Genomic DNA, 15,557 nt, shown 5'->3' with positions numbered 1-15,557 from the left:
GGATGATCTCCTCACCATAGAGATCATCCTCACCAAAAATCAGCCCATTCCAAAACTTCTAACTCATGTAGGACAAAAATGGTTGGCCAAAATGTTTGGTGCTGAACGAGACCCTATATATATATATATATATATAGGGGACAGTTCAGTAGCCCTAAAGTTTGTCAAACATGGTGCCAAACATTTTTCAAAACATTGGTTAGAAGCTTTGGAATGAGTTGATTTTTTGTGAGGAGATCATCCTCACCAAAAATCAGCCTATTCCAAAACATCTAACCCCATCAAAACTGATTTACAAAAATTGGACGGTCCACGATTCTTCAACTTGTAAATTAGGGTTAAAAGTTTCAAAATGAGCTAATTTTTTGTGAGAACGATCACCCATTCCAAAACTTCTAACCCCATCAAAAGTGACTTACAAAAAATGTTTGGCAAGATGTTTGGCAAACTTTAGGGTTGCCGAACCGCTCTCATATATATATATGGGTCCCGTTCAGCACCAAACATTTTGGCCAACCTTTTTTGTCCTATATGGGTTAGAAGTTTTGGAATGGGCTGATTTTTGGTGAGGATGATCTCTACGGTGAGGAGATCATCCTCACCAAAAATCAGCTCATTCTAACATCCTCACCAAAAATCAACCTATTCCAAAACTTTTAGCCCCATGTTTACAAGTTGAAAAATCGTAGACCGTCCTTTTTTTATAAACCATTTTTGATGGGGTTAGAAGTTTTCGAATGGGCTGATTTTTGGTGATGATGATCTCCTCACCGTAGAGATCATCCTCACCAAAAATCAGCCAATTCCAAAACTTCTAACCCATGTTTTTGAAAAATGTTTGGTGCTAAACATTTCCATATATATATATATAAAAGGAAATGTTCAACACCCCAAGCTTTACCCTACATTTTAACAAACGTGTTTTGTCCTACATGGGTTAGAAGTTTTGGAATGAGCTGATTTTTGGTGAGGATGATCTCTATGATTAGAAGATCATCATCACCAAAAATCAGCCCATGCCGAAACTTTTAGTCCCATGTTTACAAGTTGAAAAATCGTGGACCGTCCATTTTTTGTAAATCATTTTTGATGGGGTTAGAAGTTTTGGAATGAGCTGATTTTTGGTGAGGATGATCTCCTCACCATAGAGATCATTCTCACAAAAAATCAGCCAATTCCAAAACTTCTAACCCATGTAAGACAAAATACGTTTGTTAAAGTGTAGGGTAAAACTTAGGGTAGGGAACGGGACCCATATATATATATATATATTATATATATATATATATATATATATATATATATATATATTAAACGTGGAGTGAGTGAGTCTACTATTTATAAAACTATAGTCACCTATTTGCCTCATTTTAAATACTAATAATTCACTATTTTTCTTCTGTCCGTCTTTTCTTTTATCTCCTTTAAATTCAACACTTTCTTGGTTTCAGGTCTTGATCACAATTTAAAAATAAATAAAAAATTCTAAAAATTAATTACTTTACAGGTTGGAGAGAGAAAGAATGTATTTTTGGACAAAAAAAAAATTCTGGGTAGATAAAAGCAAGGGTATTTCGGTAATTTCATATTCTTTGGAGTGACAAGGATTTGAAGGCCTCCACTATATCTTTAAAAGGAAAATAATAATAATAATAAAATATCCCAAAACCGAAAAACGTAGGACACTTTCATTTTCCGCAGAAGTTTGAGGAAAGTGTTCACTCCACTAGAGAAAAGTCCCCAACTCCACGCGTTCGTGACTTTTTGAATGGATGACACATCCACCCCATCACCCCGGTCTACACTCTTAGATTATTATAAAATGACCTAAACACCCTTTATTTTTCATTCCACGATCATTCATCTTCTTCTATCCATTAGATAAGATAAGATGAATGAGGACTTGGGCACTTTGGAAATATACGAAGGTGTTTAGTTCTTTTTCTTGATTTGCTTCTTCTCTCTAAATTCTAACTTATTGAGGTGTTGATCCTATACATGAAACTCCAACAATCAAGTTACATTATGTTTAAATTGAGAAAAATGGAGAGAAAGAAAACTCATTAAAAGAAGAGAAACTCAATTTCTCTCTATAATGTTTAGATGGACAAGGAAAGATATTGACGTAGTTTTAAAATTTTAAAATATCTTAAAAGACATCTAGGGGTAGAGTTGAAATTATAAAATATTTTTAAAAAGTTTCCTTCCAAATCTCTTCACTTTTGGAGATAAAGAAAACGAAAAATGTTAGAATGACACAAGGTATTTACTACGATTCTCACAAGTTTGACATGAGATGTGCACATAACCATAAATGTGTTTCCTTGCGATACGAGTAAAAATCATTTATGGTTATGTATGCATCTCCACGTCCAAATCGTGAAAATCACAATAAATCCTATGTCACCTCAGCACGACTCAAAGAAAACTCACACTTAACAATCCAAACAAAAGAAATGGAGAGAAACTCATTTATTTTCTCTTCTCTTATTTCGAATTTTATGAATCTAAACACTCTTAGTGATATTAAATGAATATATTCAATTTAGATAGGCTCTATAACTATTTTTAACTTTGACTTTAAATCATTAAGCATTCAACTACATACTACACATTCACCAATGTGATTCCTTAATCATGAAATTGATTCTTATAATCATTCTATGCATATGTACCCTTCAATTGTCATAACTCATAATCATGCATTATTAATTTCATAATCGCTCGACGTTCAAAGTTCATTATGGACCACCTCAATCTCCCTCTTCCAATTTTATCACATCTCCCCACGTATGTCTTGACTATTAGAACTATCCCGTCTACTTTGTGATGTCCCTTGTTCCTCTTTCATATGCAATATTTCATCTAGTTATTCAAATTTTTTGTATTTATTTTGATTGACTATTTGTAAAAGTGTCATGTATTTGATCTAAATCAAGTGATATATATTTTATCAGAGTTGTGTTGGAGTGACCTCAAGATCGGACCTTATATCACACATCTTGACATGAAAATGGATTGGAATCCTAAATTCTTTTTTAAGTTGTATATCGAAGAAAGCATTTATGATTTTCATATACTTTGAGGTCCAATCTTGAAGTCACATGAGCAATTATTTGATTCAATCAAATATTCTCAACAAAATAGGGAGGGTATAGTTGGAAAATATGAAAAGCCACGTGTCATCCCAAGGTGAGTTTTGTCCAAAATTTTGAAACAGTTGTCATAACTGAAAAAAGTGAGTGCTTCAACTTCCAACTCACGCAAACCAAAACATATTTTCATTTTATTTCTAATATAATAATAAATATTCGTCTTTCTCCTTCTCCTTGATTCATCAACAATGGCATCTCCACCAATTCTAGGGCTTCTATTCCTTCTTAATCTTCTTCTGCAACTTCAAACCATTTCTTCACAATCTTCTCCTCTCACTTGTTCCTCTCAAAAGCTCAAAAACAACAAACTCTTCGAACACTGTACCGATCTTCCAAAACTAACTTCTTATCTCCATTGGACCTTCAACTCCTCTAAATCTTCTCTAAATATCGCTTTCATCGCTCCTCCTGTTAAACCTAATGGTTGGATTGCTTGGGCGATCAATCCATATTCAGAAAAAATGTTGGGTTCCCAATCTTTGATCGCTTTTAAGAAAGATGATGGATCTATGACTGTAAAGACCTTCAATGTGAGCTCTTATAAGGATTTTAAGCCTTCGAAGATTGATTTTGATGTCGTGGAGATGGGAGCGGAGTATGTTGGTGGCTTGATGAACATTTATGCGACTTTGGTTTTGCCAGAGAAGTTGGGGACTGTTGTGAATCAGGTTTGGCAAGTTGGGGGTTCTGTCACTAATGGGATTCCAAATGTTCATGAATTTAAGATTGATAATTTGAACTCGTGGGGTAAGCTTGATTTGATGAATGAAAAGGGTTCTAGTGCCAGTGTTGGTGAAGGTGCTGGTGGTGATGACGAGGGTTCAAAGATTAGAAAGAGAAATGTGAGTTCTCCTTCTTTTTTTCTTTTTTTCTTTTTTTCTTTTTTTCTTTTTTTCTTTTTTTCATTTTGATTTTAATTGTAATTGTTTAGAAATTAGAACATGGAAATTTTATTTTATTTTTAATTAATGGATACTTCAAAAAGGGCTGTTTGATTTCCATATTTTTCGCAGAAGAAGTTTTGAAAATATTTTATTAGACCTTAAAATTTTGAATTTGTTTATTTAATTTCTGTAATATTAGAGTAGGATTTCTAGATTTTCTGTTTTTATTTATTAATTTATTATTTTTAGGAAATGGGTTTTTTAGGGATTCAAAGTTTAACAAGAGAAATCTGAACTTCTTTTTTTTAGTTTTAATTGCTTAGAACTTGGGATTTCTTTATATTAAAGGATTTTTTTAGGATTTTGTAATTTCATTTATTTTCATAGAACTTTGAAAAAAAAAAATAGCATAAAAATGGTGTTCCAAAAAGAACCTAAATTTTGGAATTTGTGTACATTTTAGTGAATCATGAATTTTTATTTTTTATTTTTGTTCTGTTTTATTTATATTTTTTGGAGTTGGGTTGTCTAGGGATTCAAAGTTTAGAAAGAGAAATGTGAATTTTCTCTTTTTAACTCTTTATAAATTGGAAATTTTTCGTATTGAAGGATATTTTAAAATTTATATTTCGATTTCCATTTCTTTTCACAGAAGAACTTTGAAATTATTATATCGTGTAAAAATGGTGTTCCAAACAGTCCCTGAAATTTGGAAGAACTTCGAACCTTTTTTTCCTTTTTATTTTGCTGTGATATTAGAGTAAGAATTTCTGTAGTTTTAATGAGTGATTTTTATTTTTTTGGGAACAGGGTTGTTTAGCAGATGAATTAATATTGATTTGTTCTGAATATTTAATTATTATTTAGAAATTTAAAAATTAATTTTTTTCTTATAAAAAAATATCTAATTTTTATTTTTAATTAATTTGGAGTGGAATTGGTTGATGGAGTGGTAATTATATTTGTAGAACTGGGATTTTTTCTTGAATGTTGATATTGTGACTATGCTAAATGGGGGTTTGCCTGCTCAAATTCATAGTGGTTTTGATCCACTTTTGTAATTTATTTTTCTGTAAAGGTATTAGAGTAGAAGTGGGAATTTTTTAGAAAATTTCTTTCATTCCTTTGTGTTGATCTTTAGCATGTTTAGATCTTCCACTTTGGGAGAGAATATATTTTTTTTCTTTAAGAAGCTTAATACAATTCCTTCGAACCAAGTAAAACAAACCCTTAACTATTTAACGTGGAGGTTTGTGGATGCTTCTGTGTTGACCATATTTTGGTAAGTTTAGCATTCAAATTTATTTATAAAAATAAAAAAATAAAAAAAACTTTAAATAAAGAATTGGGTTAGTTGAAATTTATTTTATTTTTTTCAGGAAAAAAAAAAGAACAGTTTTTCTTCAATTACTATAGTTTGTTCTTTCTGGTCAGATTCATGGAATTCTCAATGCTGTGAGTTGGGGAATTCTATTCCCCTTTGGTGTCATCATCTCGAGGTACCTGAGGACAGTCAAGTCGGCAGATCCAGCATGGTTTTATCTTCATGTATGCTGCCAGTTCTCCGCTTATGTCATTGGAGTCGCTGGTTGGGGAACAGGTCTTAAGCTTGGGAGCCAATCAAAGGGTATCCAGTACACTGGTCATCGTAATATTGGGATTGCTCTCTTCTGTCTCGCAACATTGCAGGTTTATCATCCTTCCCATTTTTAAATTCTCTATTTCTATGTTTCTGATCATGAGCAGATTTTCTTGATCATAAATAAACAGAGAAGAAGAATCATAAAAGAGAGGATGATATTGGTCTTGTGCACATGAATTGATTTTTTTTATTTTATATAATTTTGATTTGTAATTTGGTTCCATTTGATTGATCATGCATCTTATTCAGCTGTAAAGTAGCAAGCTTAGTGTTATCAGATGTTCTATTTTTTTTAGTTCAATAATATTTGCAAAACTTCTTGGGGTCTCTCATTAGGAAAGAAACCAAACTAAATTTGATCATCCATGTTTACTAACAGTTTTTTTTTTTAACTTGTAGTACTTTTTACAGAATTTGATGTTTTTCATCTTTTTTCACATAAACAAGAAATGGAAGTCTGGATTTCTCTGTTCATTTCATAGTTGGACTACTTAGCAAGGCTTGGATGCATCAATCCATTTTTTAGGCTTATCATGTCCAACGTCTCTTGTAATCCATTTTTAGGTATTTTTAAAGCTTCTTTAAAACATATTTGTGATGAATCCAACATTCGGGTTTTGTAGGTATTTGCATTGTTCGTAAGACCCAAGAAGGAACACAAGTACCGTTTCATCTGGAATTTCTACCACCATGGAGTTGGGTATGTCATCATTGTACTTGGCATTATCAATGTGTTTAAAGGTCTGAACATATTGGATCCTACCAAGGAGTGGAAAACAGCTTACGTTGTTGTGCTATGTGTGTTGGGTGGGATAGCTCTATTGTTGGAAGCTGTTACATGGATTATAGTTTTGAAGAGGAAGTCAGATAAGTCCACCAAACCCTATGATGGACCGAATGGTGCATAGTAGCAGACAGCATCCACTCGCCATCTGATCGGCCAATTGGTATCTTTACATGTTCTTCACTGTGTGTATAATGATTTAGCTTTACGTTAGATGTCTACGTAGATTATGTTTCTGTATTTTTTTCTTTTTATTGGTACAAGGTTTGGGATTTTGTAGTCTCATTGTGTTTCGAATTTTCTACGCTGAAATGACTTGTATTTTAGTTTAGTTTCGGGTACCGATTTCTTGTGTTTGATTGCAGCAACCTATTAGTGTTCGATTAAGAGAATACATGGCTTTACATGGAATTGAATGTGAAGGAACACGATTATTCGAGTCAAAACCCTAAATTTTGGATGAGAAATCTCCCTCCATTGATCGAGTGGCTTCTCAAATGAAGTGTATCCCAAATATTTGGTCAGTGAAACGAATTTTATTCTTTCATCCAACTTTGTCCAAAGTTAAGTCTTTTGTTATTGAGAGTCAACTTATATATATGATCTGACTAGCTCCATCCATGTCCTTTTAAGATTGTCTTTCTCTCATTTTTTTTCAAGATCCTTAATTGTGAAATGTCTACTTAGGTTTAGTAACTTGGCTCAACACATTGTTCCAATTTGAGAAAAATCCAGATTGAAACATTCCAAAACTATCCCAAGATAATACAAAAAATATTGAATGTTTTGGGATCAAGGTATCGTTCAGATCTTAGTTGTAATCGAAATATTTTGACTCAAACACAACAATAATGTAATACTTTGAGTTTGAAGTCAATTAAAGCAATAAATTTTTGTTGGACGATAAATGACTAAAGTCGAAACCTTCCAAAATTATTGGAAACTTTAAACCTTGATCACTACTTTTAAGTTTTTAAGTCAAATTTTAACATTGATGAATCGTGGAGTCTTTTTCATCAATGTCTAGCTTTAGCTTTGCTTTTAATATCATACTGTTTTTTTTTTTTTTAATTTCAATTGGATTCCTTTGTGATGATGACTTGTGATGGTCCCAAAAGGTGAGTGTCTGTTACTTTCCAATGGAAAATGGATGGATAATTTGATCATACAAAGAAGAAATAAAAGAAGACCTGATTACCCTTTATTCCAAACGTCCCTATTTGTGAAGAGTCTTGATCCTGTACTTCAGGGAGTTGGATAGTTGCCAAACTCCACATCTCACTAACAATAAATAGATTAAAAGAGAAATTAATTTTTAGAAACATTATCAAATAAATATTTATTTTATTATTTATTACCAAAATAATAGTAATCTTTTCAAAAAATACTAAAAAAAATTTAAAACATTGGACCGCCCATTAAATTATCCAACGATTTCAGATAAATGCTACACAATCCAACAATTTATGTTAGGATTATTTTATTTATATGAAAGAGTGGAACTAAAAAGTTGGATTGCCCAACGACTTATTTATTTTATTAATTTTTTAAGAATATTAATTTTCAGAATAACAAAATCAACATTGTTAAATTTTGGTAGTTTTCTATCTTTTTATCATAAACTTTCGAAAGAGATTAGTGGATGGGTTATAAGTCGGTGCTTGAATCCAATAAATAAGAATCACAAATAAATATGATTTTTTACGAAACCAATGAGTGTTGGGCGTAGTGACCAAGGCATCACTTCAAAAAAGGGAGAGGTCTTGTGTTCAAGTCCTCTTATTGGTCACCCATAGTGATTTATCCCTACATATCTGGTATGTGTGATTTGTGGGTTATTGTATGTAACTGGGGGATTCGGGCGAGATACGATGCTCAAAGAGGTCAGTTACCTCGTCCCTACTAGTCAAACCTACGTTTCAGAACCCCGTTATAAAAAAATAAAAATAAAAAGTCCAATGTTTGACATGGAAGTCAAAGAAAGTAAGTAGCATATATGTTGAGTTTAGTTTCACATCGGACACAAATTGCCTTATCTCTCTCCTTATAAACTCTTGGGCCTCTTCACTCATTATCAATTGATTTTGAGTTGGATTTTCAAATTTATCATAGTATCGAAGCAAATCTTTCTTTCCTTTACGTCATCTAATTTATATCTTCACGTGCTTTAGTTCAATCCGACCTACACGTGTAGGGGCGTGCTCTCTCTCTTAATAAGTTCTTGGGATTCACCACTCATTATCAATTGATTTTGAGTTGGTCCCTCAAATTTATAAGAATTGCTTAAGTAAGCAATCCCATGGTCTACAACATGACCATGCATTTGAAAAGGACATCTTATAGGTAGGTAGGTAGGTAGGTCATAGGTGAGTGGATTTGATTAATAACCTACCATTATTGTTATGCTTCTTAAATATGCTTTAAGACTCGTGTTTCTCTCTCTTTTGTAAAAGTAATATGATCGGATCCCACTTCAAGTTGTTTTTCTTCCATTTTTTTTTATTGATTTATACACACTCCTCCACGTTTTAATAAATATTTGAGATACCCTCAATGTTTTCAAACTTATGATTTGCCCCTTTGATCTTTGAACTTCTCTAATAGATTAATTATAACCTAAGGAAAATGCTTGACTGCTTGCGTTGACTTGGCAGTCAGCAGTGCACAAAAAGCCTATGATTTTTGAGATATAAATCTATTGTTATATGAGTAACATGATTTTAAAACTTGTCCAAGACTGAAACGTATTGCCCGATTTAACTCAGTATCAAAGTTGAACGAGACAAACTCATAAAGTCATTTTTTGATCAAGATTTAGGATTCACGTTTCATTTTTTGATTTGTCTCACGAGATGTCTTAAACGTATCGAAAAACTCGTCCGAGATGACTCGATATCGGATCTGGACGAGACAAGATGCGAAATCGAATTTTAAAACTATGATAGGCACTGCCAGGTCAGGTCAATGTTGAATGAAAGCAATGTAGCATAACTCATAATCTAAATGCTCTCATTTCAAACCTCTACCTAAAAAACACCCTTCAATTTTCTTCTCAAAACCAGTCATTCAAAACTCATATTCAATATTTTAAAACCTCATCTTAATCCCAAGAAGACCCTTTACTTTCCTATCCAAAATTCTTATCATCTTTTACTTCTTCAAAAATCTTAACTTATTTTAGAGGTTTGAAGATTTAAGTAGACAAAATCTCAAGATTATATATATATAGATAAGATGGAGTCATATGAACTAAAGGATTTTCTATATCTATGGACCACATGCCAAGGTGGAAGTCAATACCACCATTAGGTGCCACGTGTACGTAGAACATGAAAGTAACATTAATAAATTTTCAAAATATGGGTTAGAAGTTTCGGATTGAGCTGATTTTCTGTGAAGATGATCTCTATGATGGGAAGATCGACTGGTAAAAATATAATCAGTCCAATCTGAAACTTCTAATCCTATTAAAAGTGATTTAGAATGTGGATCATCGATTTTTTACCAATTTTTGCCAATAATTTATAAACACTTATGATGGATTTAGAAATTTCAAATTGAACTGATTTTTTGGTGAGGATGATCTCCTCATCATAAAAATCATCCTCACAAAAAGTCAGCCCATTCTGAAACTTCCAACCCTATTTTGGAAAATGTTTGGTTCTCGTTAGAGCCAAACATTTGTTTAATGTATTGGTCAGAGGTTTCATAATGGGTTGATTTTTTGTGAGGATGATATTTATGATGAGGAGATTATCCTCACCAAAAATCAGTGAATTCTAAAACTTCTAATCCCATCAAAAGTGGTTTACAAAAATCTGATGGTCCATAATTCTTCAATTTGTAAACTAGGGTTAGAATTTTTGGAATGAATTGGTTTTTGGTGAGGATGATCTCTTCATCATAGAGATCACCCTCACAAAAAATCAGCCCGTTTTGAAATTTCTAACCCATGTTTTGAAAAATGTTTGACTCTTTTTAGGGCCTCCAAACACTCCCCCATCCACACACATGCAAGTAGTTGATTGCTTTTCCTAAGAAAAATCAAGGGTTTGTGATTAAATTGTTGAAGAATTGGGTATTTATGTTATTTTCTATTAATATACTAGTAAAGTGCATGTGCTTTGCACGTGAATTATAGTATAACTCTATTTTTTTTTTTTATTATCATATTTTAAAATTTTGTAGCTAAACTATAAATAGAATTTTTTTTATTATTATATTGAATTTATTAATTATTCAATTAATTTTTTTCAACATTAGGCAAAGAAAATAATTATGAGGGTTGCTATTGCCACACCAATTATTACTAACGCCACATGAACTGCATGCAATTCTTTGGTGATTTATATAAGAATTGGTGTGGCATTAGTAAAAGTTGGAGAGGTAATAGTAGCTCTCTTAATTATAACTACCAATAGTTTATTATGAATATAATAAATATTGAAAATATGATTAGAATTTTTTTTAATAAATAATAATAATAATAATATGTTTTTATTCTATTAATGATGTTATTGTGAATACATATTGGAATAGAGTCTCCAAAAACTTGATCAGAATGTTGAAAATTCAATTTTATTTTATTTTATTTTATTTTATGAAAATGGCAAGTTTGATTGGTTATGGCACACTGGGCATTTCAATCAAGAAAAATGAGGGGAGTGAGGTTCAATGACTGATTACAAAGAAAATTTTACTAAATGGGCTATTAAGAGAAGACTTAAAATTTATGGACTAATTAAAAAGAAATCCCCTCATCAAGGTCCTCCAAGTAATTTTCCCAATTAATAAATGGTTACACCTGAACTTTATTTATTCCTTTATTGGGGGCATCATTTTTTTTTTTTTTATAACGAAGGGTATCCGGGCCAACTTGTGCACACCAGACTAGTCCCTACGTCCTGCACCCAGGCTTTACCCCACTTAAGTAAAACAGTGCGTGACCACCAAGGTTTTTTATGGGTAGTGGGATTCAAACTTGAGACCAAACAAAGAGCAGAGTCCTTGACCCCAAGTCAATACTATTCAGCCACCCCCTTGGTGGTTCCGAGGCTTCATTTGTCAAACCACTGCGCTAGCCTATCATTTACTTTATTTTCAACAACTTCCACAATTTTTTTAACCTTAAAATAGATATAGCTCTAGAGAATTTTACTATCTTCAAAACCATCAGATTTCACTCCAACATCAACATGAATAAGGTTCCAATTTCATAGATGGATAGGATTTTGAGCTTGTAGGCTTACAACTCAAAGATCTACTTAAAAAGAGTAGTTGCTCTAAGTTCATATCAAGTGAATTTAAGAACACTTAAATTTGAAAATTTTTAAATCAAGAAAATTACAAGCAACTTCTAATGGCATTGATAAAATTTTCAATAACGTTTCGAATTACGAACTAGTAAGATAAAATCACAACAGTTAGCTATTTATTAAAGAAATATGTTAAAAAAATATTTCTAAGAAATTACAAGGGAACATCTATAGGTTGCAAAGCAAGGTCCATAGTACCTGCAAGAATAGCATCAATCGTTACCTCTTTAATCTGTGATGCACGTGACATTCAGTTGGAGATATCATTCCAATTGCATCGCAAACATAAATGTCTCTCTAGAATTGCCTTTTTTACTTGCTTCTTGACAATTAACCAAGTGATTCACCAGATTCTTTTATGCATTGACTGGGTCAACCCATAAAAGTCAAAATTTGTTGAGTATATATGTAAAGCGGACACTTTTTTTTTTTTTTTTTCAAGACCATTTTACAAAGCTATATTGGTTAATAATATAAACTAAATGTTTTGAATATAGCATGATCTCTAAAGTCGCAAATAAGCTCCATATTCAGTTCTTGCTCAACTAATGGGCCAAATTAAGAAACATATACAAAGACTACATAGGAGTGTGGTGTGTAATGAACCTGTCTCTTCTAATTTACCTCTAAAGGTTTAATTGAAAAAAGTGGTCTGGAGTGAATCACAATCTGAAAAAATTTCTTCCAAGAATGATGCTTGGGAATCCATTAGAAGAAGGGAACTTGATTTCAAATGGAGGAGGATTTGGAAGTCTCCAGCTCCATCTAAAATAAAGTTATTACCATGGAAGGTCTTCCATTTGGCATATCCAGTCAATCTGAATGGTATGAGAAGGGAGGTCCCAACTTAGCATCTAGATGCCCGTACTGCGAAAGAAGTGATGGCTTGGCTCATTCTGTGGTGTATTTGGTTTATACCCGAAATGCAGTAAACTTTGAAAACCAAAGGTTCACTGGTCAAGAGATTAATTGAAAGATGCATTAGATTGGTGTGAAGGAGAAGTTGGTGGAAGTGCAATGTTTCAACAAATCTTCATCCTTTCTCATGAAACCAATAAGTTGCGGCTTTTAGATTTAAAATCTTTAATAGCAGTCTCATGACTGAAGCATCACACTGGTTGGATGAAGTAGAGTGTAGATGGTACTACCAAATACAGGACGAGCTGGAGTAGGCGGTATCAGAGATCCAAATAGAGAAATGATAGCAGCTAAGAGTTGGTTATTTAACGAGGCCACTAACAATTATGCGGAGTGAAAACTCTCAAAAGTTTTAATCTGCAAGGTGTGAACTTACTGATTGAGCTAGACTCGTTATTGATCATCAAAGGCCTTAAAGGATCCAAAATCCCTTGGAGATTGGAGTCTTGGTCTCAAAGAATACGAGATGCCATCTCCCACATCAATTGGTGAGTACATGTTTGGAGGGAATGCAAGCAATTCGGTGGCAGACGTTTTAACCAATTGACTCTTTTGTATGCTTTGATTCGGTTCTTAACCTTCCCTTCATTGGAAAAAAAAATGCTTTAACTAACAAGGGATATTCCCATTGTAATTTAATTTTTATTTTTTTCATATAATACAATCCCATTTGCTTGCTTAGCAAAAACAAAAACAAAAAAAGAGAACATAGTGAAAAGTATGATGTTGCTTTGCATCTCTATGCCACCAACAAGAATTTGAAGAGAATGATTATTATATATTCAATTTGCCATTCCATGTGCTCTCCCAACCAGTTGAACACATCTTTGAGCAATTGTACTAGCTAAATGGTTCCAGTTCTACTCCTATCTCATCAATGATTATAGTTTTTGACATGTGATTTATAACAGTTTCAATCATAACCTTAATATAGATTAAAAATACTCAAATAACAATAAAGAAGAATATCATAGAAATATAAATAGTTGAAACCTCTCCTTATGGTGCAGAATTTTAAATACGAACAAGAGGATCGAGTACAAAACTCACACTATGCTGCATATCTACATTTAGAACTTGCATTCTCCTTACATAATCTAATTTGAAGTATCTAAAATGACATCTCATTTCTTGTATTCATTTGTTAAATTATAGCTATCTATATGCAAAGATTATAAAGGAAATTTGATTTAGTAAAAAAAACAATCAAAACAAGGAAAAGATTAGGAAACAGAAAAACTCAACTAAAACTTCTTATGAAAGAATGATAGAGAAATTAGCAACAACATGTAGTGGATTTTACTGGGATGGAATTCATGAGGAGACCAAGAGTTTTCTTCTTCATGAAGAGAGAGAGAGAGAGAGAAAGACACAAAAATTCTTTGGGACATATAAGTAAATAATAAATCACAAGTATGTTATGATGTTTGAGGGTCTCCATCAAATGAACGGTCCAGATGAAAGAATACTTGTAAGGATTTTATTTCTCAGAAATTGATGCTTTTCTCATTATCTCACCTACTGTTTTATGAAGAGCCTCAAAATTAAAAACTACTGAGTTAGCACAAAAACTCAAGTCATTTGACTATACAAAATATTTTACGGAGAACAAAAATTATACATTTTAAAATTAAAAACTAATTTAATTAATATAAAATAAATATATTTTTATTTGATTAGTTCATCCCTAATTAAAGGATTTGAGTTTTAAAACTATAGATTTTAGTTTTGCTGAGAGGGTAAATATGAGATCCTTCTTAACAATCAATCTCCTGTTTAATTCTTGAAAATTTCTCGAATTTTTCATTTTTCTCAATGAAAATATTAGTCTCCTGATTATTGAACTATTATGAATAATTCACGGATTTTAAGTTTGAAAAGAATAAAAAGTAATTTTTTACAATTTTTTATAAAACTCAAAAAACAAAATGCTATTATATCTTATTGTATATTGTAAGTTGTGACATGTAACACAAGTCGACTTTGAAGTAGTCATACTTCAAAATTTTGGAAGAATCCACATTTTTACATGACAAATTTTCCTTTTATCTTTAAAAACATAATGACATGACCTCTACATTTAATTGAAATTACACCTTAATTTTTCAAATTGATGATTTATCCCTTAACTTTGATCTTCTTTTAAAAATCAATGGAACAATAACCTCAATGTCCTCATTATCACCATCACCATCACTATCATATCATATGGCCGAAATTTTGGTTGATTTTTGAATTTTTGAAATGAAATGGATAATATACATATGAAGCATATCTCGCATCTTTTCCATTTATCAAATTTTTGACTGAATTTTAGACTAGACTTCTGGATTCCAAAATCAAATAGAACTCGAATTTTTCACAAATCAAATTTTTTGCTGCATTCCGAATTGCTAACAAGGTACGGGATAATAACATTTGACACAATGTTTAACTTTCTTATATATATAGATATATCATTTTTTTCAGAGGTGGGTTGGGAAATTGGGAATCATTTTTCACTCTAGAAAATCACTTTAGGCAGGAAATAAAATTCCAAGAAAAATATATACTAAAACAACTTAAAATTACATTTACCAAAGAAACTCATTTCCATTAGCTACCAAACCGGCCCTTGGTAATCTCCAACATATAGACTCAACTTAAAGTACTAGTCTGGACCCAACTACTTCCTTGCTAACATAAAGCAGAAGTTATTAGTATTTTAAAACTCCGAGAAATACTTGTTGGATTGCTTCATAAAGAAGCCACAAAACATATACATTACTTGAAAAAAATTCGAATCTCATCTGGAGACCTATGAACAAATTACTATTAATTATTTGATTTGATTCACAGCCTCAAGACCACCATCCCCAA

At 32.0% G+C, this 15,557-nt stretch overlaps 1 protein-coding gene across 1 annotated transcript; it reads left to right on the top strand.

Annotated features, from left to right (window-relative positions):
- The first annotated feature begins 3,288 nt into the window (after positions 1–3,288).
- On the top strand, positions 3,289–6,796 carry LOC147396652 (cytochrome b561 and DOMON domain-containing protein At4g12980-like). The gene is made up of 3 exons (XM_086451671.1): positions 3,289–3,997; positions 5,474–5,728; positions 6,305–6,796. The coding sequence occupies exons 1-3, from the start codon at positions 3,344–3,346 to the stop codon at positions 6,587–6,589; spliced, it is 1,194 nt and encodes a 397-aa protein (XP_086307797.1). The 5' UTR covers positions 3,289–3,343; the 3' UTR covers positions 6,590–6,796.
- The last annotated feature ends 8,761 nt before the right edge of the window (positions 6,797–15,557 follow it).

Source organism: Akebia trifoliata, chromosome 8 (genome assembly GCF_017979445.1).
Source record: "Akebia trifoliata isolate Shusen 1 chromosome 8, ASM1797944v1, whole genome shotgun sequence".
Classification (NCBI taxonomy): Eukaryota; Viridiplantae; Streptophyta; class Magnoliopsida; order Ranunculales; family Lardizabalaceae; genus Akebia; species Akebia trifoliata.
The sequence above is the reverse complement of the archived record's forward strand: the minus strand, read 5'-3'. Positions and strand labels throughout refer to the sequence as shown.